General features: G+C 38.3%; 1 protein-coding gene across 7 annotated transcripts in view; it reads left to right on the top strand.

The window, feature by feature from the left end:
* ITGB6 (integrin subunit beta 6) overlaps nucleotides 1–25,588 on the top strand; it is a 53,998-nt gene that overhangs the window by 15,127 nt on the left and 13,283 nt on the right. For 3 of the 7 annotated variants that reach the window (XM_074828957.1, XM_074828955.1, XM_074828954.1), the window contains exons 4-16: nucleotides 2,304–2,368; nucleotides 2,817–2,893; nucleotides 3,629–3,708; nucleotides 6,447–6,648; nucleotides 7,566–7,812; nucleotides 8,678–8,843; nucleotides 9,385–9,546; nucleotides 10,332–10,427; nucleotides 15,747–15,836; nucleotides 20,783–20,917; nucleotides 21,135–21,552; nucleotides 22,470–22,692; nucleotides 25,237–25,334. In XM_074828957.1, coding sequence (XP_074685058.1) covers nucleotides 2,833–2,893; nucleotides 3,629–3,708; nucleotides 6,447–6,648; nucleotides 7,566–7,812; nucleotides 8,678–8,843; nucleotides 9,385–9,546; nucleotides 10,332–10,427; nucleotides 15,747–15,836; nucleotides 20,783–20,917; nucleotides 21,135–21,552; nucleotides 22,470–22,692; nucleotides 25,237–25,334 — 1,978 coding nt within the window. In that variant the 5' untranslated portion in view covers nucleotides 2,304–2,368; nucleotides 2,817–2,832. Of the gene's footprint in view, nucleotides 1–2,303; nucleotides 2,369–2,690; nucleotides 2,715–2,816; nucleotides 2,894–3,628; nucleotides 3,709–6,446; nucleotides 6,649–7,565; nucleotides 7,813–8,677; nucleotides 8,844–9,384; nucleotides 9,547–10,331; nucleotides 10,428–15,746; nucleotides 15,837–20,782; nucleotides 20,918–21,134; nucleotides 21,553–22,469; nucleotides 22,693–25,200; nucleotides 25,335–25,588 lie in introns of those variants that run through there. The other 4 variants (XM_074828961.1, XM_074828956.1, XM_074828960.1 and 1 more) reach the window with 4 other exon arrangements.

The following is a 25,588-nucleotide window of genomic DNA, read 5'->3' as shown; positions in this document are numbered from 1 at the left end:
TCAGCTTCCAGCCTAGCTTTTCTTCCCTTGCCCAAGATGTACTCTTGGTACATGATGTCTCCCTTCCCAGACCTCTTTTAACTTCCTGTGCCTCTATCAGAGAATTCTTTATTCCCACTCTGTCCAGCCTTGTGAGCTTCTCATTGTGTGAATTTTTAAAAATCAAAACCAACCTTGAATTTTCTCTCTTTTTTTTTCCTGATGTTTTTGTTGTTGTTTGTTCTGCTACTTTCTTTTCATTCTCTGCTCACTCCAGACACTCTGGGTATGTCTGTTCTTAATAATTTGCAGAAACTTATTTATTTTATTCAGGCAAGACTTCGTCTTTGGCAGCCATCCCATTCGGAGGCAGGCACTTCACCTCCAGTCATGCTGTCCTTGCCAACACCTATATAAAATATTACCACACAAGCAAATGGGGAACTGATAATCTCAAACAGAATTTGTAAATTTTATGTAGGCTGTATTATTCATTCTCTCTACACTAAAAAGTCTGATACCTTGAATCTAAGAATAAGCATTTGTTGATTGCCAGCTGTTCATCTGGCTGGTCCTTAATCTGGGACACTGCTTGTGTCTGGTACCTTTTGGTGGCTGAAGGACTGCCACCAAGTCCTTTGAGCACATGCTTTGATATGTTGTTATATTACCAGGGCCTAGTAAGAGCTACAAAGTGACCTTGTATATTGAAAGCAAAAGCACTGGGTGTTGGAGCTCCACGAGGCTGTAGACGTAGCGACAATATTAAAGGACACATACACAAATTTAAATTAGAAACAGGGAAATAAAATGTTTTTGATGGCACTTATAGGAGGATTTTTTTCTTAGTATGAGCAAACATTTTTGGTTGACTCCACTTCTTTTTGACCTTACATAGAGTACAGTGTCCTCACAGAGTTACATCTTCACCAGCTGAGGGAACATAATCTAATCGATGCTTTTTTCATGCCACAGGAAATTTCTGTGCCTTATAAAGGACACTCCAAGGTATAGAAAGCAGTTGAAGGAGACTTAGGAATATTGTTATAAATAGAAATGTTAAGATACGGTTCCACAACAGCCTAAGCTGGGCTAAATTCAGCCTAACATATTCCCATCTTTCCTGCCAACTCTGTCTGTTTTTCCTGCTCCCTCCTGTGACCTGGGCTCCCACTCTGGACTGGGCAGCCACACGGTTCAAGGGGCCCACCCAGGTGAAAAGTAGCTCCCCACCTTCTCCATGGAAGGTGATTGGATTTTAATTGGATCATTTTGAATCAGTGCACTGTTTGTTTGGACATGACTCCTGGAAGGAGTGCAGGGGTGGGAACACAAGGGCAGAACAAAGGTAGGCTTGACGTAATCCAGTTTGAGCTGCTATGAAGCTACACATAGGCTGTGTAAACACTAGTAAAATGGGATGTGCCTGGGAATATTTCCAGGCACTAGTATGAGACTGTCTATGCTATTAAACTGTTAAAATGCTCCCTGGCATGAATTTGACCTCTTCCAATTAACAGTCTCTGCAAACAATTTCTGGGCACAATTTGGTTGCTAGAATGGTCCCAATAGGCAATTTGCAAGCGTAAACTCTGGTCTTTCTGTGCCAGTTGGCCTCAAAGCCCAGGAATGTTTCCAGGCATGTTGAGTTTAACTAGTATAGACCCATCCCTACTGTCACATTCTGCCCTAAGATTGCAGCTACCACCAGTCTGAAAAGGGAGGTCTGATCCTTGCTTGATGAGAGCAACCTAGTCCATATGAGCTAACTGGGGTAGGATTTCTGACTGTAGGAAAAAAGGAAAAAAAGGATATATATTTTCAGGCCAGCAACACAACTGATAAAATTATAATTTTGTGCTGCACTGTGTAGAGTCTGTTGTAAACCTTTATGATAAGAGAGGGCTTGTCCTGAACAAATGATTTTCAAAACAGACAATAGCAGAGCATAAAAGGTGGGAAGAGATGAAATCTGCAAATAAGAAATTTTATTTCCTTTTAATAAGGTTGTAAGAAATGCATATTTTGCCTTCATTCCAGACTGGGAACAGGGAAAAGAGATAGCAATAACTTGTTATATTGTTGTATCTGTGCTGTAGAATATTTGGCCACTTATTACACAGAGTTAAAGCTGACATGATTTTTTTTCCAAGTCAGTTGCAGAACTGGGAATGTAATTATTCCTACTTCTACATATTTCAAAAATCCACAACTGTAACATTTCCTTTTCAGGTTGCAATGTTAATAAATGTACTCTGTATCTTGAATTACTGAAGCCAGGTTCTCAATTATAGTAAGTGATTGCTTTTTGGTTTTTTTTGCAGTTGCCTTTACAAGTTTCCCTCCACATCATGAAATCTGAAAAAATGGGATTTTTACATCTGTCCAGGTATACTCACTTAGCAATTGTAATGATCCATCTACCTAACACACTCCCTCAGGGAACAATTAAAGACATTATTTTAGAGGACCCTTTTAAGAGCTGCTGTACACAGGAAAACCCGCTCTCTTGGCTGGGTTGCTCTAGGACCCAGAGTGACTGGGATTGACAGAAATCTTCACCTGAATGAATTTTCCCCTTATACCTTATAAGGAGTCCAGGAAAACAAGGAAGTGATAACCATGTTCACGTTACTTTATGCACAGCTTGTCTGCTTTACCTGCCCAGGTAGCCCTTGTTTTCACTTTTATTTATGGTCTGTCCCAGTAGGGTTGAAGTTTCCTCACAATCCAGTGTAGGTGACATCTGAAAACACCCTCCAGGAATATATGTTTTTTACGACATTCTACTTTTATGCGGACGATAATTAACATGCTAATATTTTTTTGTCACGCAGCCAGCACTGAAAACGAATGGGGATTGAATTGCTTTGCCTCTGTTTCCTATTTCTGCAAAGGAATAACTATGTGCAAGGTAAGGCTCAGAGGTAGGGAGATCCATTTCAAAACCATTTTTGCATTGTTTCTTGCTTGAAGTTGATATGAAATAGCTTTCTGTCTTCTGTATTTAATCATTCCTTTCTGTTTAATGACTTTTTTTTTTGACAGACTGCTGACAGACCCTGCAAATTCAGCTATGATTTATATAGTCATTACATAGCACAACATGTATGAAAGAGATGGGCATTTGAGCAATTTTGGTTATACTAATCACTGTTTGATCCACTGAGAAACTTAATATTATACATGTGACTGAGTGTTTCACTGGTACTTGCACAATAAATTAAAATCATATCAAGTTTCTACAGACCCGAGTGAAGCAATTTTAAGCATATAGAGTGAACATAAATCTGTTCTTTTAATATTCCTGGTTATGTTGGAAATGTCTTATTTGCACCGTACCAGAAACACATGTAACACTTTATCAGGTGCACTGGAGAAAACAAGCAACATTCTCAGTGAATGCCATCCATAAAGCATGCAAAAGTAAGTATGTTAATTGCCAGCAACTGTGGTTTTTTAATTTTCATTAGAGAGTTAATCTTCTACCAATAGAAATACCATTATGCAGGAATTTTATCAATAATTCCAAGTCTGGATAAATGTGTGCATTTTTCACTTCCCGTGTTCACTAAATGATAAGATTCTTCATAAATTGAATGATTAAACACATGTTAATAGTCTTTTATCTTCTTGGATTTAAATTTAGGAACCTGTTCTCAGGAAAGCACAGTGACTTGTGAAGATTGTTTGCTTTCCGGACCACACTGTGCTTGGTGTTTTCAAGAGGTAGAGTAAATGATACCAAAAAAATTTCAAAGTAAGACTTGAAGTGTTTGTAGTAGCTTTGCCTGATGAAGTATTGACTTAATTGGGTCAGCCTGTGGTTTTGTAATGCATGCAGTGCTTGGTGAAGCCCTCCTAGGGATCAAAAGTGGAATTCAATCTAGACTTTATGGTTTATTATTCATTGTTGTCTTTTTTTTTTTTTTTTTTAAAAAAAAAACAACCTTCCTCATCTAAGCAGAAAGAGAACTGCTATTAGAGTGGCTCAGGTCATCAGCCTCAGGGCTGATTCACCCACAGCACTGATGATGAAGCACCAGACATCAAGTCAGAGACGAGACTGCATCTTACATATTACATGCCAAGACAGACAGTGTAAACAGAAGGTGGTCCAGTCAGTTTGCATATACAAATTATTAATCTGTGGTTAATTTTAAGTATGATGGTAGTGTCAGTTTTATAATTAGTGTGCTATAGGTGTAAGTGTTTCTTCTAAAAAATTGGGCTTAAAAAAAAATCTGTATCTGTTTCACATATACCTGTTGCAGACTTTCTGTGTAACCCCGGGCAAGACTTAACATCTCTGCTTTTAAAACTTTCACCTGTAAATGGTGATAAAGAATATCTCCCTATTTCACAGTAAATATTCCAGGTTTTAGTTCATTAATGTTAACAAGATAGTCAGCAATTAAAAACTTCCCAGAAATAATAGAGGAATAAGTCTCTTTCATGATAGTTCTGGTTTACACATTTGCTGTTAAAAGTATGTCTTGCTTTTCTGAATAGTAAAATGATACCTATGATGGGACTAACATACTGCTTTATGCAGTAGCTGACAGAGACCAAACAGCACTTTTTAAAAAAAATAAGTTTGCTAAAAATAATACAGCAGTTTGCAAAAAATGTTACCATGGGAAAAAAACCTCACCCACATTGGTGTGTTTGCAATAGTTTTTATGTTTGTACTTAACAATCAAAACAGGATTTTCTTGAAATGAAATCTGATCACATAATTTTGACTACTGCCATGTATTTTCAGAAAACAAAAATGAAACACAATTTATTGGTTTAAAAAAAGACCCAGCTGTGGAACTATTGAAAACTTCAGAGTAGTGAACATGATTTTTTTCTTTGTTCACAGGCTCATTCACTTGTTTCCTAGAGAACACACATCAACAGTGCAAAAGATGTAGAAGCTTTAGCGTCAGAGTAAACACAAGTGCCTCTAAAGAAACCACTGTTTTCTGTAGGATAAAAACACACCTTGTATTTGAAATATGAGTTTGCCTCTTCACATGTGTTTTGAAAAGCCAGCAAATCAAAGTGTGTAACTAAAGGAGATGATATGGATCTCCCTGTGAAAGTTTTATAATGGTACATGATTTTTATGCGTCCTGTATTCAGGAAGCAGTTGGCAAGAGTTTTGCCTGAGCAAAGACATAGATTCGGTCGGAAGAATAATAAACCTCTGTTCCCATCAGGTGTCTCAACGTTGCTTCCACCAAAATATATAAGATCCTTGATAATTTTCAAGCATGAAGTGTGACATCTTGGTGGAAAGAAGGGTCCCAGTTCTGGTTTTAGTAGGTTTAAAGTAAATTTGTTTTGCTTTGGATGGAAAGTTTTTCAGTGACTGAATTCAGAGAATATTTGTGGCTTAATGGCTGAACCCCAGGTTGCTTGCCCACATCCAGAATGGCCCCACGGTATGGGCCCATGACCATCAGGCAGGAATTGAATGTTTTGGTGTCAGTTGTGCTGGGCATTGCCCAGGTTTTGGTCAAAAGGTCTTGCAGGCCAGAGCAGTTTCCAGTTCAGGAGGCAGCTGACTGATTTTGAGGATCTAAACTCTAGACATAGCTCTAGGAAATGGTAATAAGGCACAGAAGCCTCTTTGTAAAACTAGCCTTTAACTTCACCGCTACACGGGGATAGTACCTACCCTGCAGCAGTGTTGTGGAAAGGAATGCATATCAAGTGCCTTGAAATGAGTAACAAAAATAAACTGCGAGTTATCCAACTGATATTGACAAGCTTGTGATTTCCTTCGGACAGGAGAAGGTCAAGTAGGACATTGGGCTAAACGTACCCAGATAGACATGGGCACGCTGGGTGCCCCGCTGGCACTGGGGAGCGAGGGAGGGAGGCTGTGGTGCTTGTTGAGCACCAGGCAGAGCAACAAGGACTTGCTATCTGCTTCAGTGAACATATTAAATGAGTGTTGAGGGGAAAGGGTAGGTCAGGAAAAAACAGTGAAGACTGGGTATCCCACCATCAGTTTGTCACAAAATTTGTAGGAATTTATTATCTGCGAGACCTCTTCTGTTATTAAACGCTGTTGTTCCATCAGCAGTTCAAAACTGTTTAGGAAAGACTGACGAATTTGCAGCGTAATCCTGTAATAGAAAAACCAGGGGCTCATAGGGCCTTTGTGTTACCATTCCCAGTACTGCGAGAAGCCAAATGCAGTGAGTGGCACAATTCCCATTCCCCAACAATAGAGCAGTTTCTCCCAGGATACCAAATCAGTATAAGTTACATTAATTATACACCTGTGTGACATGATCCATGAAGGGCAAATTTAGATTTCTGTGCCACCTAGATCTCTTTCTGCACTAGTTTGCACTAACTTGCACCTTTGTTTCTGTTCCCTGCATTGGATTGACCTTTTGTCAGCCAGGTGCTGGTGGCTGGTCGGTAAATACATTTAACTCATCCATTCCTTCTCCTGTTTGCTTTAGAATTACACAGACTCTGATGGAATTCATGGGAGGTGTGATACCCCAGAAAACCTTTTGTCAAAAGGATGCCAGTTGAATTTGATTGAATTTCCCATTTCAGAAGTAGAAATTCACAGAAACAAGCCCCTAACTGTAGCAACCCAGAACACTTCTGATGTCACACAGATTTCTCCTCAAAAATTAACTCTCAGGCTGCGACCAGGTAAGCCACTCAGTTCATAGATGTGGGATTTTTTTTTTCAGCCAAGGTGATATATTGAAGCTTCTCAGACTGAATGGTCTAAAAAAAATCTTGATAGAATAAAGATAATCCTCTGTTGAGACAAAAATTATCTGTTGACTCATCAGATGAAAACTAGGTTCAACTGAGTTCAAAATACTTTCAGAAGTGCTGGGTACATCATAAAAATAAGCATTTTTTTTTAGTTCTTCTATTCTCTTGCCATTGAGGTGGCAGGGAGAGAATGAAAACCCCCAGCACCTCCCCAGCCCTGCCTCTGTGCCTCTCCCCTGCAGGTCTGGCAAACAGTGTATCTCAGAGGCAGCATAAAGCCTTGCTTTGAGGATTTACAAGGTACCAGTGACATTTATGGAAACACTCCAGACCTACTTTGGCGTCCCTGAGATGTGATTTTTTCCCGGAGAAAATTTGGAATAAAGAAACATAAGAGACACCCATTTAGGTTACATCACAGGTTTGAAACTGAGAATAAAACCTATGGGTACACTCTGGTTTTCTCTGAGTTTCTAAAGTACATGGTATGTCCCACAAGTACCACCTTTAATTTTAATTAGCTTCATATCGAAATTTTCTAAAGCTGCATACTGCTGAAGTGATGTTCTCATATTTTTTCAAATTATATCAGTTGTAAATCTATGCTTATCACTTTACTGAAGAACAGTTTAGAAAAAAACCACTAGAACTTCTTTAAATTTTTCAGACCCCCATTTGAGTTTTTTGTTGACAGAGAATTTTTGAAGTTATTTTTTAATTCTACTGGTGATTTAAAATACTAGATAACTTTCACCATAGGTATAAGTTTATGAAGAAATTGGCATTGCTCATAACTTCTGTGTAGAAGTGTTAATATGTATCCCACTTTCCCATGACCTTAATAGGACATGAAGAAACAATACAGATCAAGGTTCACCAAACTGAAGATTATCCAATTGATCTCTATTACCTCATGGATCTTTCAGCCTCCATGGATGATGATCTGAATACAATCAAAGAACTGGGTTCAACTCTTTCTAAAGAAATGTCAAAACTGACAAGCAACTTCAGACTGGGGTTTGGATCTTTTGTTGAAAAACCAGTTTCACCATTTATCAAAACTACAGCTGCAGAAATAAACAACCCTTGCAGGTAGGCAGGGAAAATACCTACATCTGTTTGCATGCCAGCATTAAGTCATAATATCAATCTTTAGGATAAAATTCAATTCAGCAACCTCACTGCAACCTCTGCCCTCTTCCAGCTGTAAATGAGTCAGTTTGGAAAACAAGATGGGTTTCTTTTAGTTTCATGCTCTGATCATTATTCTGTGAGTCTTATGTTTTTTGGAGACAGGAATCTGGGAGTGATTCTGCTTTTTAGCTTTTGCTGCTAGTTACAGATGTGCTTAATGGGTTAACAAACAGGTATGCAGAACAATTATCTATTTTTCTTTAATTTGCAGGAATATACATATATATGAGAATTTTATGACATTGCTATACTAAGCAGGTGCAAACTCAAACTCAGCACAGAATAGCAGTTTCCTTTACCCATCAATGTTGTTTTCATTTTTTTTCCCTTAAGATCTAGCATCCCCCAAACCCAGGCTGCCCTAGCCCTTTCCTAACCTACGTGGAGTCGACGCTGTGCTCTGCAGCCTGAAGCAGGACTGCAGCAGCTTGGTGGTGCTCTCTGAATGTCATTAAGGGACTACAGATCCTAATGTGCTTCTGAGAATGAAAATAAGGCACAGCCAGGAGCACGGCAAGGACTGCACGTCGTTAACTGGCTGAATTACTATGCTCTAGGAGGCACTTCCCAGGCTTTATGCAGACCTGTCCACATTGCCCACCTCACTTGGATGCTCTTTGATTATCTCAGTTTTTCAGTAGATCTACCTCAAACACAGAAGAGAGATACATGACCAAAACCTAATCCAGACAGGCCTGCAAAGTAGCTATTGTAGTGATTTTTCACTCTGCATTATCCATAAACTGTCTCACTTATCTTGTAGAAGTGTACCATATGAGTGCTTACCCACCTTTGGATACAAACATGTTTTGTCACTAACAAATGATGCTGAAAAATTCAATGAAATTGTGAAAGGACAGCGAATCTCTGCTAATATAGACACTCCAGAGGGAGGATTTGATGCAATTATGCAGGCAGCTGTTTGCAAGGTAATTGAAACTTCTAGGTATAGTATTAGTTATTCTGTATATGACCGCTTCTAGTATTATATGATTGTATTTCAAAGCAGCAGATAATTATTTTTTGAGATTTTTTTTATGCAGTCCAAGAACCTTAATAGATTTGTGTGAAAATACTTTTGGCTGTATCAAGTAAAACATGCATATTGCAATATTTTAGTGTTTCTTTTTAATTGGCAGGGATAAAAAACAAAACAACTGTATCATTACCGGGTCTGTTTTTTTAATTGTTTTTTCTTTAAATATTTTTGATTAACTATGTTTAGAGTAGTAAGCAGATTGACATGAACATGGCCAGCCCATGTTATTAAACACAGGAATGGGAAGACAAAATGTTAGCCAAAGACAATGAAATGAACATCATCCCTTAGGAGATGTTGTGATGTTTTTGACACTCCCTTGAAAGTGGTTCTGTTCATTTATCTTGAGGTGCCATTCTCCAAATCTTTTGCTGCTTTTCTATACTCTGAGTGCAATACAGCCTGCTAAACTAATCTATTTTAAATGACAGGAAAAAATTGGATGGAGGAATGATTCTCTACATTTGCTGGTGTTTGTGAGTGATGCTGATTCCCATTTTGGGATGGACAGTAAACTGGCAGGAATTGTTATTCCTAATGATGGGAACTGTCATTTGGACCACAATAACGAATATTCCATGTCAACTGTTCTGGTAATTTACTATGAATTTTGTACAGCTCTTGCATTCTGGAAATTTAAAGACTAACATGAGCAAATTAGAAACCTAATGAAAGTATACCTTTATCACTGAAAAGTGTAAAATTTGGGGAATCCAGATATTTAATGTAATCTATTTTATTTGTACATTTCCACTTTTCAGTAAAAAGAGAAGAGTGTGTTTGTATGGAGTTAGTATAGATTATAACTGGGAAAAAAGAAAGCACAAATTTATTCCTGCTAACCCGGAAAACACATGGAATGGGGCTGACTAGTATTTCCTTCTGCAGGGAAGACAAAATTTGCATTAATCATGTTCCCTGTAAGGGTGTGAACTCAGGAGAACTTCAGGAATTTGTAGGACACTGTTCATGTACGAGAATTTACCAGCTTAACATTCAGTCTTCAAAAATACTGAATATATGCACTATGGTGTTCAGTGGAGGACAAATACCCAGTTGCTCTGGTGCAGTGTTATTCTTTGGGTTTTTTACAGATAGATATATATATATATATATATCTCACAGGTGCTACTGATGCAAGTGTCCCAGTATGGAGGCTGCCACTGTACTTTTCTCAGAGGGGTTTCCTTAAAAACAGCACGAGTAAATTATATACACTATTTTTTTTTTAATAGATGTAGTACCTAATTATAGTTTATACTATGCAGAGAGTACAGTGTTAATTATGATCATTTGAATGTGTGTTTCATGGGAGATAATTAGCAACTGGATGCACATGAAAAATGGATTGATGTGGCTCTCTTCCGTTTGTTTGCAGGAGTATCCCACAATTGGACAATTAGTCGACAAACTTGTGCAAAACAATGTTCTGTTAATTTTTGCTGTAACAAATGAGCAAGTTCACATATATGAGGTGAGCAAACTAAAATGTTCCGTTTGCCAGTATTTGTTTTAAAGTTCACCCTTTTTCACAGCTGATACAATAATTCTAGTACTAAGCACTGAATTCTACAAGGTATTTATGTAATAAAAATAGCTAGGAAATTTTAGATCAGAGGAAGTCTCTTTTACTTAGGAAGTGCTGCTTCATGTATTAATTTTGATGTTCTCAGATAACTCTTAAATTGGATTTCAAGTTGAATCACACTAATTTTTTTAAGTCAAGGATTGTCAAACTAAGCATTGCTAAACTACTCAGCATAATCATGATTAGCCTTTTGTGTTTTATAAGGATAGAGAAGGATAGTTGAGCCTTTTCTTACTTTTATAAGACAGGAATATTTTCTGAAAAATGCAGTTGTCTTCACGCTCAACTCTGAGATCATGGTTTTTTTTTTTTCAGCTGACCTGAGAGTTTTATTAATTTTTCTTTGCTTTTTTGTCTCTTTCCAATGAGGCAAATAGGAAATTAACAGCAAGATTAAAACTACAAAACATGATGGACAAAGTCCTCTTCCGTCATGTGTCATTCCTCATGTCTACTGAAGAAAAACACTTCATTACAGGAATTTTTGACATTAGGACTCGCAGAATCCTGTTCTGTGAAGTAATTTCCTGCTCTGTGAAGCCATGTCATGGGAAATGGGAGTCAGGAGAGAGGGGAGAGCAGAGGAGCAGTCATTACAGATATGTAAAATCCATATTTTTAATAAATTGAATATCATTCATACCTGCAGCTCCATCAGTCATCTGTACAGGCACCTGTTTTCAGCCTCCAATAATATAAACCTTCCCGAAGCCCCGTGCTGCTTTTGGCCTATTGGATATTCCAGCTGTGAGCTGAGGCAAAGCCACCAATGGCTGCTTAACTGCTTTTTGCATTGAATGTGAACAAAAGCCCTCTAAGATAAAATAAGAAGGAATGTTGGCAATTCTTATTTCTTTTTCTGCCCGGTTCTGCTGCTGGGAAGAAATCTTCACATGCAAAAAAAAATTCTAGATAAGAATTCAGTGAGGATAATAAGGACTTTTGCAGTTTAAGCTTGTCTGCCTGGCCACATACTGCTGTTTAAAGGGGGACAAGGGGAGAGAAATTGTGCCTCCAGATTTATTCAGGTTGGTTGAGAGGGAATCAATAAGGGTCATCCTGCTGATACAAGAAGCTTGTCTTTCAAAAAGAAAAACCTTCACACAACATTCCTCATTAAAAGCCAAAAGTAAAGGAATGAGAAGAAAGGTGCTTCTCTGGTGTGATACCCACATGGAAAATAGGAAAGAAAGAGTAGGGAAGAAGGTCCTATGTTACAGTGGAGAGAGCGGATGAGTCCTTGAGGTGCTCACCAGCATGATAGTTTTCTATTTCTATATCCTCTGTGTAACCCAGGGAAGACTCCCCCGTGCTTCTGCAACTGATTCCAGTTGTAGTGTTGTCTTCAGAAAGACTAATATTCCAGGTGTTTAACAAAAATTACAAGAGTCATGTCTTTCATAAATTCTCAGATTACAGTCTTGACAATGAAGGAACCCCTCTGCATCTTGGAGCATTGACTGCCTGGCTTTTTTAAAGACTGCACTGAATACAGAGCTGAAGCGTGAAAATTTAGATCAACAATACTAGAAGTCAATTACAAGTGCAGTGGGATTCTATAGTCACAGCATAGATAAGTTAAAATTTGTACATTTAAAAACTTTTACTACACCTCATTATTGCTCAACAATTTCTTAATAGGGGCCTAATTAATGACAAGTGAAATCTTCCTGATTTTAATAGGAGCTGCATGAATAAGGGCTGTTCTAGGAGATAGTTTGGAAGTATCTCTTCGATTTACAGAGCCTTATTTTGTCTAAAGAAACTTTTCTCTTACTGATGGCATTATATTTTCCCTTGGAAATTGCTGGTGGTCACCCTCAGAGTTGGCCAACAGTGTTCTTATCAGGGGGTTTCTATTTCAGTATCCCTGTGTCAGTGTTATACCAGTATCAAAGTTATCAAATGTCACCTTTTGTTCACTGGGAACACTAAACAAAGATTTATAGCTAACAAAAAAATGCAAGCCATTGTTAACCTAACTGGAGAATGGTTTCTTCTTGCTACTTTCTTTGTTAGGAAAAAAAGTACGACTATTTTGTATCTTGTAGGGTATATAGTAATCCCATTCAATATATTCTATCTGCTGCTTTCATCTTTTAATGCTGCTTTCTGTCACTTATTTGGATAGCTGTAGTTGTATGGTCTGCTTTCTATCCTGTAGGCAATGTGGAAAATTAGTCAAAGCAAGTACAGAAATCATATATGTCTCACAGTGCAGTTTTTCCACACCACAGTATACTTTCAAGAGTATATGTAGGACCTGTAACGAGGAAAATGGTGTCATGTTTTCATCTGAGTCAAATTTTTAATAGAAATGTAAATAACCAAGTATCCATGCTTAAGAATGTAAAAAGAGCAAAGCAAGGCAATGAGAGTTATTCTTGTCTTAAGGGCACTGCTCAGGTAGCCTGGAAGACCTGGGAGAGGACCCTAAACTGGCACTTGGGCACCACCATTAAACCACTCTTGTCTTGGTGTTTTACTTCTTTTAAAAAGCCGCAGTGATGGAGATTCTGCAATCTCCCTCAGAAAACCCTCACAAAGTTAATTATTGTTTGAGGTGGAAAACCTCTCCCCAAATATCTCATCTCAAATCTACTTGAACTCAGCATGTAATTATGTCAGACCCCAAAACTGATCATTGCTATTTATAATCCAGTTCTTAGGGACAAACATACATTAAAATGACTGTGAGGATTTAGAAAGCACCTCTTTAAATAGACTTGATAGATTCCATTAGTCTTAAGTGCAGTGTTCAGACTGTCAAATATATATTTTATATTTCTAGCCCTGTATAATCCCCAAAAATTTAGCCCAAAATAATTCAGTCATTTAATATTCTTGATCCTCTTCAACTGAATTTTCTAACACACAAATATTATGGATTGCACAAGCACAGAATACATATGCTTGTAACATAGCTGGTGTTAGTTTTGATCCTTCCATGGAACCAAACAGCTATTGCACAGCAATCTAAACGAGGGGGAAGGTTTAGGTCTGATGGTCTCCCTGACCACAAGAACTTTGAAAGCAGTCACACGGAAACATTTATAAGGCCACTCAAAATTAAATGCCAGAGACAGGACGAAGTTTCTTACACTGAGCCCCGATAATTTGAGATTATTTATAAAAAGGGTTTGCCACCCCCAAAAAAAAGGTCTTTTAAAATATGTTCATATATGACTAACTTTTTGCATCATTAGTCTCAGCTGAGTCTTACCAAAGCAGCAGGGAATGTTTTTACACTATAAAAGCTATTCACTCTAATCTGTGAATATGGCAATAATAATGATATTTTGACTGTGTAAATCCTATTTGGTATATAAAAGGCTTCATGAAGTAGTTATTATTGTTGATATTATTTGTTTTCAAGCAGAATTCTTTAAAAATGTATTCAAACTTAGATAAGGAAAAAGACTCCCTCTTTAATCCTGACTAAGCAGCACTTCTTTTGAAACAGAAAGTGGTCTTTTTTGGACAAATTATTTCTTTTTATATCACAGGAGAATACAGCTTGAAAATTGGGTTTTTCAGACTCCATTTCACTGCTGAAAATTGAACTAAAAATACTCCAGTCTCCGTACTTGTACAGAATTTCAAATGATTTTTATAAATTTGTCATGACACTCTATTTATGATGAAAATTCTTCTATCACACTGCTAAAAGTTAGACATAACCCCACTGAACTCAGATATATAATTCTCAAATTTCACTAACATGAGAGTATGTCTACAAAATGGCAGTTCACCATTTAATGAATATTTGTTAAAAGACTAAATTCCATGGCATCCTTTGGATGTTTTACAATAGTAACACTCTAAAAACATCAGTCTGTCTCACCCTGTTAATAGTTAAACAGAAGTATTTGCTACAAGGTAGGGTTTAACCAATGGACTGGAGATACACACTTAGACTGAGCTTGCAACGTCATCCTTGTATCACCATGCAGAAAAATTTTCTTCAAAGGGGAAAGATAAAACGAAGTCTTCAGAACAGTATATCCCTGCTGTTTGTTTTGCATACCACAGATTAAAGGGTGCTACAGTTTAAATTCCAGGTTTATCACCTTTTCTTATAATTATCTCCCAAAGGGTCCACGTGTACAAAATGCAGAGTTTTAGTATTCTAAGGATCCTTGAGAGAGCACTAATCACAGTAGTCAGGAATGCAAAGTCACCAGCTGTAACATAAAATACAGTTAATCCCAGTGATTTACAATAGTACTTTAGAAATCTAATGAATGATAAGTATTCCATACATAATATATAAAGTAATCACAGGGCTTTTGGAAATGTAAAGTATAACAGGGCTATAAGAGTATCAAATAATCTATGTTTATTAATAGCTCTCTGGAATTCTTTTTAATTAAAATAACAGCATTGATATGATAAATTGCAAAAGAAAATGAATGCTACAATCTGTTTTTTTTAAATGATGAACACTTATTGTTTTCCAAAAGCATAGGTACAAGCAAGAGAAGTTCAGGTAGTTAATAATCAGGCAAGATAAATTTTAACAGAGCATATTTAAAATCTAGCTGCTAGATGTCATGTTAGTGTCACAATGCAATTTATTGCAAAAAGAAAAGAAAAATTATCACTGAAATAAATTGTTAAATAGGCACTGTATTATTAACATAAAGTCAACATACAATAAATCACAGCCAAAGACTACTAGGATACATGTGGGGTGTTACATCAAACATAAACCAGTAGTTTTTTAAGGGCCTTTGTTCAAAGTTCTTGTAACCCTTAGTTTAAACTTCTTAACTTCTGTGCCCTCACTAATCAGAATTCAAGATGCTCAGTTGCTTGCAAAGATAAAAAAGTGACTGCTGTTAGTGGATGTAGAATTCAAGACTCTTGAATAGTACCAACATAGAGCAGCTGAATCTACTTTTGGTTATTTTTATTAGAGAAAAACACAACTGTTGATAGAATATATTTTCCTTCTAAATTTGAAAAAATAGAGCTGAAAAATACCGTAGTATCAAAGGTGTTTTAGCAACATATGTCCCATTAATTTTCACTGAAATTAGCTCTTCTCCATAGGGCTTTTTCAACAGGATGTGTGTAATTGAGTCTACAAGGGTCCTTGAAAATGTCACTATTATTTATTTTAGTTGGCTTCAATATATTTGGGGGATTTTTTTCAGATGGTAGCTCCTTGTCACCTAGTCTTTGTCTTTTTTATATTTTCAGAACTATGCAAAGCTTATTCCTGGAGCTACTGTTGGACGACTACAGAAGGATTCTGGAAATATTCTCCAGCTGATCATTGCTGCATATCAGGTAAGATGGTTATAATGTATTTTCTTCCTGCATGTCTACTTTTTCAAAATTAGATCACAGTTTGCTAAAAACAAGTATCTTGTAATCAGTGCATAAAAAGAAGCAAAGACCATCCTTTTTTATGCTTAGATGCTGACCTTAACAGGAAAAGTGTTCACTCTGAGGATTAAGTGAGCACAGAAACAAAATTCCTATAACCTTCTGTCATTCCTTAGTTCTGCTGGAATGTTAAATTCACATCAGTGTCTCATCTGTCTTGCCTTCTTCATAGTCCTGTATTTCACACCTACTCTTAAGCCTTCTTTAATATAAGTATTCAGGTCTCCCTGTTCAATACCTCGACAGGGATTCAACTTCTCATTGGTAGCTGTCACCAGAGCAGATGTACAATTGCTGCAGGAATATTTGGGGAAAAAAGCACTACCCTGTGCTTAGTGCTCTTCTCTGCTTTAGCAATTTGATGCTGCCCCTGTGAGGCTGTTCTGAGGTTTTTAAAAAGAAGAACACAGGAGCCAAAATGGGTTTGTTTAGATAATACCAACACTTGAATAGGTTTGTTTAGACAATAGCAAAAAATACTGTAAAGATGACAGGAACACAAACACAGTGCTGCTCTTCAGAGCTTTGTTTGTACAATGTAACCTGGCTGCCTGGCTCTTTTCTGTCAGGGGAATGTTTCTAGACAGTTTTACATGTCTTTACACAGATATATTAATTTACATATATGATGATATACCATAGATTTCTCTTTCCATCTCAGTCCCTTTTTATTAAAAACCTGCTCTACCAGTTGGCTACAGTGCCAAATAACTCTTTGCAAATACCTTCTGTTTCTTTCCTTATTTTTTTCTGCTCTTCCTCCTGTCACCTGAATGAGATGATCATCATTATGCCCAAAATTAGTTTGTTCTTGATGATAGGAAGGCAAACCGAATTCTTCTAACTCTTATAAAAGTAATACAATTGGTGAATTGTGATTTTTTAAATTAAATACAGAATACCAGAAGATTCTCTGTCCTATGGAAAATTAATAAGCAAAGAACTTTAAGATTATTCTTGGGAATCTACAGATTGTAGTAAATAGGGGGGGGGGAATTTTTATATGAGGAAAGCTATTGCTAAACATCCAGTGGCACCAGGATTTCACTTCTGGAGTCCAACCTGTTGTTAGTCACGTCTGGTCCCCACCAGGATTTCTTGAGGCTGGCACTCTAATGTACAGACAGAGGTTCCTACATTTAACACTGAAATACCATTTTGTTGTCCAGTAAGTAATGGAAAAAGCATAAAATAATTGTACCAGTGCTGTGTCCTGGTACCTTTGCTGTCACATTAAGTGCAGAACAGTGCTTCCTCTATTGCAGTGTCATGGCACCTTCTGCCTTGCTGGAACACTGGAAAGGTGGAGAGTGCATCCTTGCCTCTTCCCCTCAGTGTCTGCCTATGCACCTATTGTCCACTTTTTCTACTCTCCTTTTCAAACCTGCTGATATTTTCAGTGCCCATTGCCTTCTGTGGCAAAAAAAAGTCCAGTTGCACTACTTCAAGATATATTTTTCTTTTTCCCATTTTAAAGTATCACTGAGTGCACCTTAATTCTGGTGTCACAGGTTTGGTGTATAACAGCTCTGCATTCACCTTATCTTCATGTCTTCATGATTTCATAACATTTCTTCATTGACACCTTCCACCCCTCCAATCTTATCTTCAAATTGGACAATCCCACCCTTCTAAGTCTCTCCTCAGCTGCTTCATCCCCTTGGTGACTTTGGGTGATCTTCTCTTTACCTTCCCTGACTCCAATGAGTCCTTCCTGAGATGCGGAGACCAGAAGAGCTTGCAGTACACAAGACAAGGCACACCAAGGTTTATACAGAGGCAAAAAGATGCACGCTGTCTTGTTCTCAGCATCCTTGCTCGTGATCTCTGGGACATTGTTGGCTTTTTAGCTGCTGCATGCTTTGAGCAGATCATCTCCCACCACTGTCAGAGGTGACCTCGGTGCAGCTCCTGCGCTGTTTTGAGTGGTCCTTGTTTCAGCCGTTCTGGGGGCAGGGTTTGGAGGGGGTCTGAGTTCTGTGCTCGCTCACCTCCTGTAGAGGCAGGAAGGTGACTGCAGGAATGGCGCTCCTGCCTTCGGGCCATGACTCCTCACGTTGTCCTTGTTCAGGTACAGCATGTCTGGACCATGCGCCGGAGTTGCTCATAGGTTCTTAAAATCCCACATATATTTCAAGATATACAGAGTATACAAGTAGCAACATGTCACACTCAAAATTTCCTGGAGCCCATTTTATTACACTTAACCTTAAAGGTTAACAATACTATTGCTTCATGATTGAAAATCTTCCAAGCAGGAAACACTGAAAACCACCTTTTTTGGCATAAGTGAGGACATCTGAATTTTTATGGACTGGGAAGGGGAAAATGAGGGTAGACCTGTGGTTAAAAATCACATGCAAAACAGAAGATCTAATTCCATTTTTGTCACAGACTTTTCATCATACTCCCAGCAGTGTAATTCAATGCCTGGTGTCTGTGTTTCTTTACCCACAAAAAAGGAATAAATAACTATTTGCACCCCAAGAATAGAGTTAGGCTAAATCTTTTAATGTTTTGAAAGTGCTTTCAAGTCTTTGCTTGCTGCACAAACACAAGGTTTGCTAGTACTGTTCACCATGTGTGGCTATCTAAAAGCTTCAGAGAGGAAGTAAGCAAGTTAAGAAAGTCTGAGCTGTCAAAATATTTGTTACAAAGAGTTCTCATGTTCTTTCCAAGAATGATTCATTTTCTTCTGTAAGCATATTTCTGCCCGCTTTGTTTAACATTGAATTCTGCATAACTTTGTATTGCAGAGCTGTAGGCTAAAACGCATTGTGGCAGATACCAGGCCGTTTGATTAAAGTCACCCCAGGATTTTAAAATTTCAGAAAAATTCCACTTTTTTTTTTTTTTTTTTTTTTTTTTACTGCTTGGTCCTTTCACTTACAGGAAAATAAGACCAGACTAATGATATATTTAAAAGACAGGTAACACAAAGGCACAAGTTTGTAACACTGCTTTGTCTTTTGTTTCATTCAGAAAATTTTTTGAACCACAGATGTTTCTCTGTGAATGGCTTAAAGCTCACTAAACTGTCCACTATTTATCCCCAAACTATGACCACCATTAAAAGTCCTCACAGATATTGAGATATAAGAAACTGGAGTTTGTCTCAGTTTATGCATTCATTTTCAGTGGCATAAGGTGCATATTTTGACCTCTTACAACAGCAAGGCATGTTCAAATGATCCAGTACAGACACCAGGATTCAAAGTATTGTGACTTGGTGTTCAGCAGCATTAAATTTTCTCTCACAGTTGCACTCTATTTGAGCCTCGTAGTTTTGCAGCTGGTGGAAGAGGGAATATTTGGTGCTATTTCCCGTAACATGAGCACATATCAATGTTCAGAGTTTTATCTAGAGGTTTGATATATTTGGTACTTTTGTGAGAGCCCATCTGTTGCAAACAAATTGTTACCTAAGACTCTATGCGTTGTTTCAATAGCAACATAAACACCTAACTCTAAAACAAATGTAAAGGGAAAATTGGACCTATTTAGAACTACCAACATTACCAACCTGATGCCCAGGGCACAGCTTTACTGCTCTGGCTGCGTGCTGGAAAGAGCTCTGTGTAGTATGTGAATGTGTCTTGCATGACATGTGTTGCTTTGGTTTACTGACAAGGTTTTCCAAATGAAAAGTCGTTAAAAAACCCCACCAGACACAAACCTAAGAGAAATTTCCAGGGAATCCAGGACATGTACAAAGGACAGGGAGCTGTTTTTAATGCAGGCTTATACCTATTCTACTTTTAGCTTGTTTTACCCCACCAGACCTTTACTCCAGTGAGTCATCCCGATGCCTTTACTAGAATGACTCACTGAAGTAAGTTCAGCAAGCTCCTCATGCTCTGATTGAAGTGCAGGGGGTATTTTGAAAAGCAATTAAGCTTGTAAGAGCACAAAACCAAGTCAGTGGGAGTTTTGCTCAGCAATTGCTAAGGTACTTTTGAAAAATTTCCATTTAGTGGATCCACAGTCCAATGAAGTCATAGGGAATTTCCCCATGGTCTGCTATGGGCTTTGGATTAAGGTTAAGTTGTATAAGCAAAATTGCTATAAAATATTTTAGAGAGTTAAATATAAAAGCCTGTTATGAAAGAGTTCAGGAAGTAAGTTTTTCACTTAAGAAACAAAAGTTTGATTGAGCAAATCATTAAGAAATGAGAATGTTGTTGAATACAACTTGAAAGAGCACTGACAGCTCATGAAGAAGGAATTTCCATCAGGAGAAGAAAGGAAGGGAGTGAGCCCCCTGGCTGTGGGAGCTCTCTGTGGGGCTTGCCTCTGGCTCTGGTCCTGGAAACATCAGGCTAACTCACCGAGGCCTCACACTGAAGCAAAACTGAACTGGGAGTCTGCCCTGCCCTGAGAGAGATTGTGAGGTTTGATTCTACCGGAAGAGATAAAGAGGGAGCAATATTGACATAGGCTGGCTAATCAGGAAAAGCCCAGTGCTAGCAATGCAACCAGGGACACAAATCCATTCCTCAGTAAGACCAGAGCGAAAGAAAAACCTGTCAGTCAGCAGAGCGCTTAGTGATGAAAGATGATTTAATAAAACATCGAATTTATTCTCCTGCAAGGGCAGGAAATAAGCCCCGTGGTAGTAGATATTAAAATGATACAGCCATTGCTTTCCACTGAAAGTCAGTTCTGTCAGCACTTGCTTTGTTTTGCTTGTTCCCCATTTTTCTTGCAATAGAGAAGTCTGTAAATAAACTGCCAAACCCACGATTTTACTCCTGTGATAAATTACAGTCCATGTTACAGAGACGTGGAGCATTAGCAGCATTTGGCAGTGCTACGGCTTCATTCTTCTCACGCCTTTTTCCTTTAAGGAGCTGAGGTCCGAGGTCGAGCTGGAGATCTTGGGAGAGACAGAAGGGCTCAATCTCTCTTTCACAGCCATCTGTAACAATGAGACCTTTTTTCCACATCAGAGAAAATGTTCTCATGTGAAAGTGGGAGACACAGTAAGTAAAGAACAAGTTCTCAATAGACATGAGTCCAGAGAATTTAGGACACCAAGGTAGAGAGTTTGCTCTTTATTAAATTATCTTCTTCTAAACAAGTTACAGAAAAGTAGGTGGTATCTACAACCCTCATGTTCTGTCCTCTGCACGTGCTTCCAGAGCACCCTGCAGAGCTACGTGTGCTGCAGCTCTGAGCTGTCACCATTTTCCCTTCCAGGTCTCTTTCAATGTGACTGTAAGTCTCTCCTCTTGTGAAAAAAACAGAAGGCATATTGTGATAAAACCAGTGGGGCTCAGCGACACGCTGGAAATGGAAATTCATCCCCAGTGCAGCTGTAACTGTCAGGCAAAGGCGGAGATGAACAGCCCAAAATGCAACAAAGGGAAAGGATCGTTCGAGTGCGGGGTGTGTGTCTGCAGCTCGGGGTATGTGGGGCCACGCTGCGAATGTGACGAGAGCTCCCTGGGCACCAGCTCCTGCAAGGGTTCGGCAGAGCAGAACTCCTGCAGCGGGAGAGGCGACTGCTACTGCGGGCAGTGTGTTTGCCACCCATCCCCGTACGGAAAGGTGTATGGGCCGCGCTGTGAATGCGATGACTTCTCGTGTGTGAGACACAGAGGGCTCCAGTGTGGAGGTACAGTTCCTTGACGCTATTTTTAGCGTCTGCATTTTAGAGCTTTGTCTTGCTCTTAGTTATGAGCTTGTGAATCTATATTTTCATTATATATTCAGTTGCAATCAATTCTGTATAAAGTGTAATTTAATATTTCTGAATGATGTTTAGACTTAAAACAAGGGAAAATTTTTACCTTGCTTTTGACTTTAAAAATGAGACACCTTTAACCATAGCTAATCTAAATTGGCATGGCTTTATTGGAGCATATCAGCTAGCATCACACTGGGTCAGACTTTCAATGGCTGTAGATGATTGTAGCTCCAAGAAAGTTTAGATAAGTATTTTGACATACTTCGGTGTTAGCCAGTGTACAGTTTCACTCTGACATAATTATTAAAGCATAGCAATCTTAATTAATCTCTTTTAGGATAATTCCGATATTTTTATAATTTTAACCCAGTAACCTCAATCATTCTTAGTTTAACTTCGTAAGATACAATCAGAATTTGAGAACTTGTATTTATAATTTTTTTCCTGGGCCATACCATTATAAATCAGAAGTTATTCTATTGAAACAATGGGAATAGCATCAAACTGGCAGGAGCCAGCAATGAGATTGTGCTGAATAGATAGGCTGAAATTATGCTGCTATAAATGAAAGAGGATTTACCCATTAGGTTGTGCACTGTCAGGAGATAAGATCTGTGTGGAGGACTCCAGTGAAGAGAATGGAGCTGCACTGGCTTACAGCCAGTCTAAGCGAAAATTTGATCCTCTGGCTTAAAACTGAAAATTCTGGGGGAGGAAGAAAGATGTTTAAGAGTGAGAAGAGTTGGAGAGAGGAGAATATCTGCTATTAAGGAGAATGATTTTAAAGGCCATCATTCAGATTCTTATTAAGAGACTGATTTGAAGTGTAATACATGTTTTTCCAGGCAATGGTGACTGTGACTGTGGGGAATGCATGTGCCACAGTGGATGGACTGGTGAATACTGTAATTGCACAACTGACACCAGCGCCTGCATTGCTGAGGATGGGACACTGTGCAGTGGGAGAGGCGAATGCATCTGTGGGTCATGTGCTTGCACCCATCCAGCAGCTTCAGGCCAAACATGTGAAAAATGCCCTCTCTGCGGTGACCCTTGCAGTTCCAGGCGGTAATGTGTTGTTTTACATCTCTGATGTTTTGTGTCATCCAGGTCTCTATTTCCTATACTCCCTCAGCAGTGTGCTGACTATTGTAAATTGGATTTACAGATCAGAACCCAAGAGCTTCTTTGCCCTTTGAGAGGGTTGGTTGTAACTCATACATCAACAATTTATCAGCATTACTCTTGTACAAAAGAACTTTATGGAAAACAATTCAATCACCTTCAAGCAGCACAAGTAAAGGATCATGCTTCCACTGCTGTCCCTGGCTGTACAACTAATGAGAATGGTGGTGGCCCTATATGATAACATCAGACAAAAACAGATGAACCTCCTTCCAGTCCACAGTACAGAATGAAAACATTCCAGCATAGCTGCTACAGCAAAAATGAGGACTCAAAAAAAAAAAAAAATTGGCATTTGTATTACCATTCTCATGCATATGAATTAATAAGGTCATGCTGTCTGCTCAAGCTTTATACATGTGCAAATTCATAGTCCAAATTCAGTTAAGCTTGCCTGAATTAAAGAGGCCTAACTATGATAAACTAGGTCATAGTCTGGGGATGAAATCAGTGGATAGCTGTATGTTGTGTATAAGCTGATGATAAATTGATTGTAAATGGTGAAATGTCTTCTGTTCACTGAGCATACAAAATTTATGTAGCTTTCCTGCTGTGATGCGGGGTGTATGCTACAGTGCACGATAGGAAAAGCAACCAAAAATATGTATGACATAAAGCTGACCACTCTAAGTACACCCATACTTATGCTTGTATTATGTGAGTTCTTGCAGGGCTAAAGCCAGTCCAGAATGAGCAGTCTTAAGTAGAAATTTAAACTAGAAGTTGAATTAGGCTTCACAGAATATATGTTATTAATGACCCCGGCTTTGCTTGCTGAGCGTAAGTTACATTAATGTTTCGTGATGATGTCACGTCTACTTATTTAGAGTTGAGGCCCATATCTCTTCCATACCAGCGTTCTGCCACTGTATTTTCATGCCTGCTGTTGCAGCCTACACTGTATCTGAGATAAGAAGGTATTCTATGGCATTGATTAAATCGTCATTTATGTTAGTGCCAAATTTGACCTACAAAAGCGAGCCTATCTGTTTGTTAAAAGATTTAAGTAAAGAGAACTTCTGCGTGCAACTGCTCTAAACACAAGGGACAATACTGCTGCTTTGTTCTGCCCAATTTGGCAGAGAATAAGAAATATAAAGTTACATGATGGGCATTACATTAGCCTATTTAAACATGTATATTGTATGCAGTGTTGGATCTTTTCTCTCTGTTTCAGTGTCTTCCCTTGCTGAAACGCAGGGCAGGGAAAGCCAAAAGAGAGAGAACGTTGGGAATACCTGGGTAGGATAACCAAGAGAGCTGAAAGACCAGGTCAGAGGGGATGGAGATCAATGGCTCGGCAGCTGAGAAAAAGAGTGGTAGTATGAGAAACATGGCAAATATGACAAAAACACCAACAACACTGAATTTGTCTCCATGAGATAGAGGCTATCCCATTACCTGCTTGCTTTTACTATTTGCCATCTCCAGAGCGAGTGATAAGGTCATCTTCATCCTGTGAAGATAATCTCAGCAGCCTCAGCATATTCCCATGGATATATGTAACTCAATGCAACAGGAGATGGCCAGGTTTTTGGGGGATGTTTTGTTGCAGTTCTCTTTTCTTTAAGCAGTCGTTCCTTCAGGCTGCTTCCCAGAGTCTCAGCCCCTCAATCTGGCTGAAGCTATTTGTGAAGAATCAGCAAGATACATTTTGCATCAAAAATTTTCATATATGAAGCCTGTTCATTGTTTCCTTTTTCCATGAAGAAACTCTGGATTTATTAAAATCTTCATTGAATTTCTTGGAAGATTTTCAGAGACTTCTAAAGAAATTGGTTTAGACTCTGTGTTTTTAAATAATATTTCAGTCATTCCACCATTAAATAAAGTAAATAATTTCCCAATAAATTGCATTAGTATAATTAGGATGTAAGTAAGTGATTCCTGAGACAAGTAATCACATTCAAGAGACATCTGCTGAGACACCTGAATAGTGTTTTAATACATTATTCAATAGACTTTCAACAAAGGAATACTTAGAGTTGGTGCCCCAGCTTGATCTCTCTGAAGTCAATTTCAGATATTGTTCATCTGATAGACGTTCCTTTGGCTGGTATTTAGTGTGAGCTTAGTTCAGAATATTTATTTTTGAAAATGAATCTTATATGTGAGTAACCTCATGTCTTTGATAGACCTACATGAATAATGTTGCCTGGGGTTCTGTCTGGTAGCTAATAAGCTGTGAGAGAAAAGAGGACAAGAGAGAGCATATCCACAATACCTTTATTCAGGTGGGGTTTTTTTTTTTTTTGGTTAGGCTTTTTTTTGGTGGCAATACCTATCATATTTCTGAGAACTACTGTATCCATAGCACAAGACCTTTTGTTTAGCTTCTTTTTAAAATGCAGATGCATACGTACTGGCTTTTGTATTATTGCTTTGCGACAGGCAGAGATTGATGAGCTGCTGAATTATTTTGCGCAGGAGCTGTGTGGAATGTCACTTGACTTCTGATGACAAGTCACTGGGAGAATGCAGTGAAAAATGCAAATTGGTTGATGCCACTGTCAGCACCACAAAGGGTTTGTATACTCAGTCTTCCATTTCTATGTGTGTGAAATTAGTGATAGTTTCCACTTTCAGTAATTTTATATTTGAAAGTAGCCTTGTTTTTCTGCTGTGGAATTATATTAAGGCTTATAAGGCAATTGCCGTCTGTCTGTGGTTCTTCTGTGGTAGAGTAGGAAATGCAGATCAGGGCTGGTATTACCCTTCCAGGTTAATTAACTCACTGGATCATGCCTACTTTCTAATCAGTTTATGTAAGAAAGTATAG

This window comes from Strix aluco, chromosome 6 (assembly GCF_031877795.1).
Source record: "Strix aluco isolate bStrAlu1 chromosome 6, bStrAlu1.hap1, whole genome shotgun sequence".
In the NCBI taxonomy this organism is placed as follows: domain Eukaryota; kingdom Metazoa; phylum Chordata; class Aves; order Strigiformes; family Strigidae; genus Strix; species Strix aluco.
The sequence above is the reverse complement of the archived record's forward strand: the minus strand, read 5'-3'. Positions and strand labels throughout refer to the sequence as shown.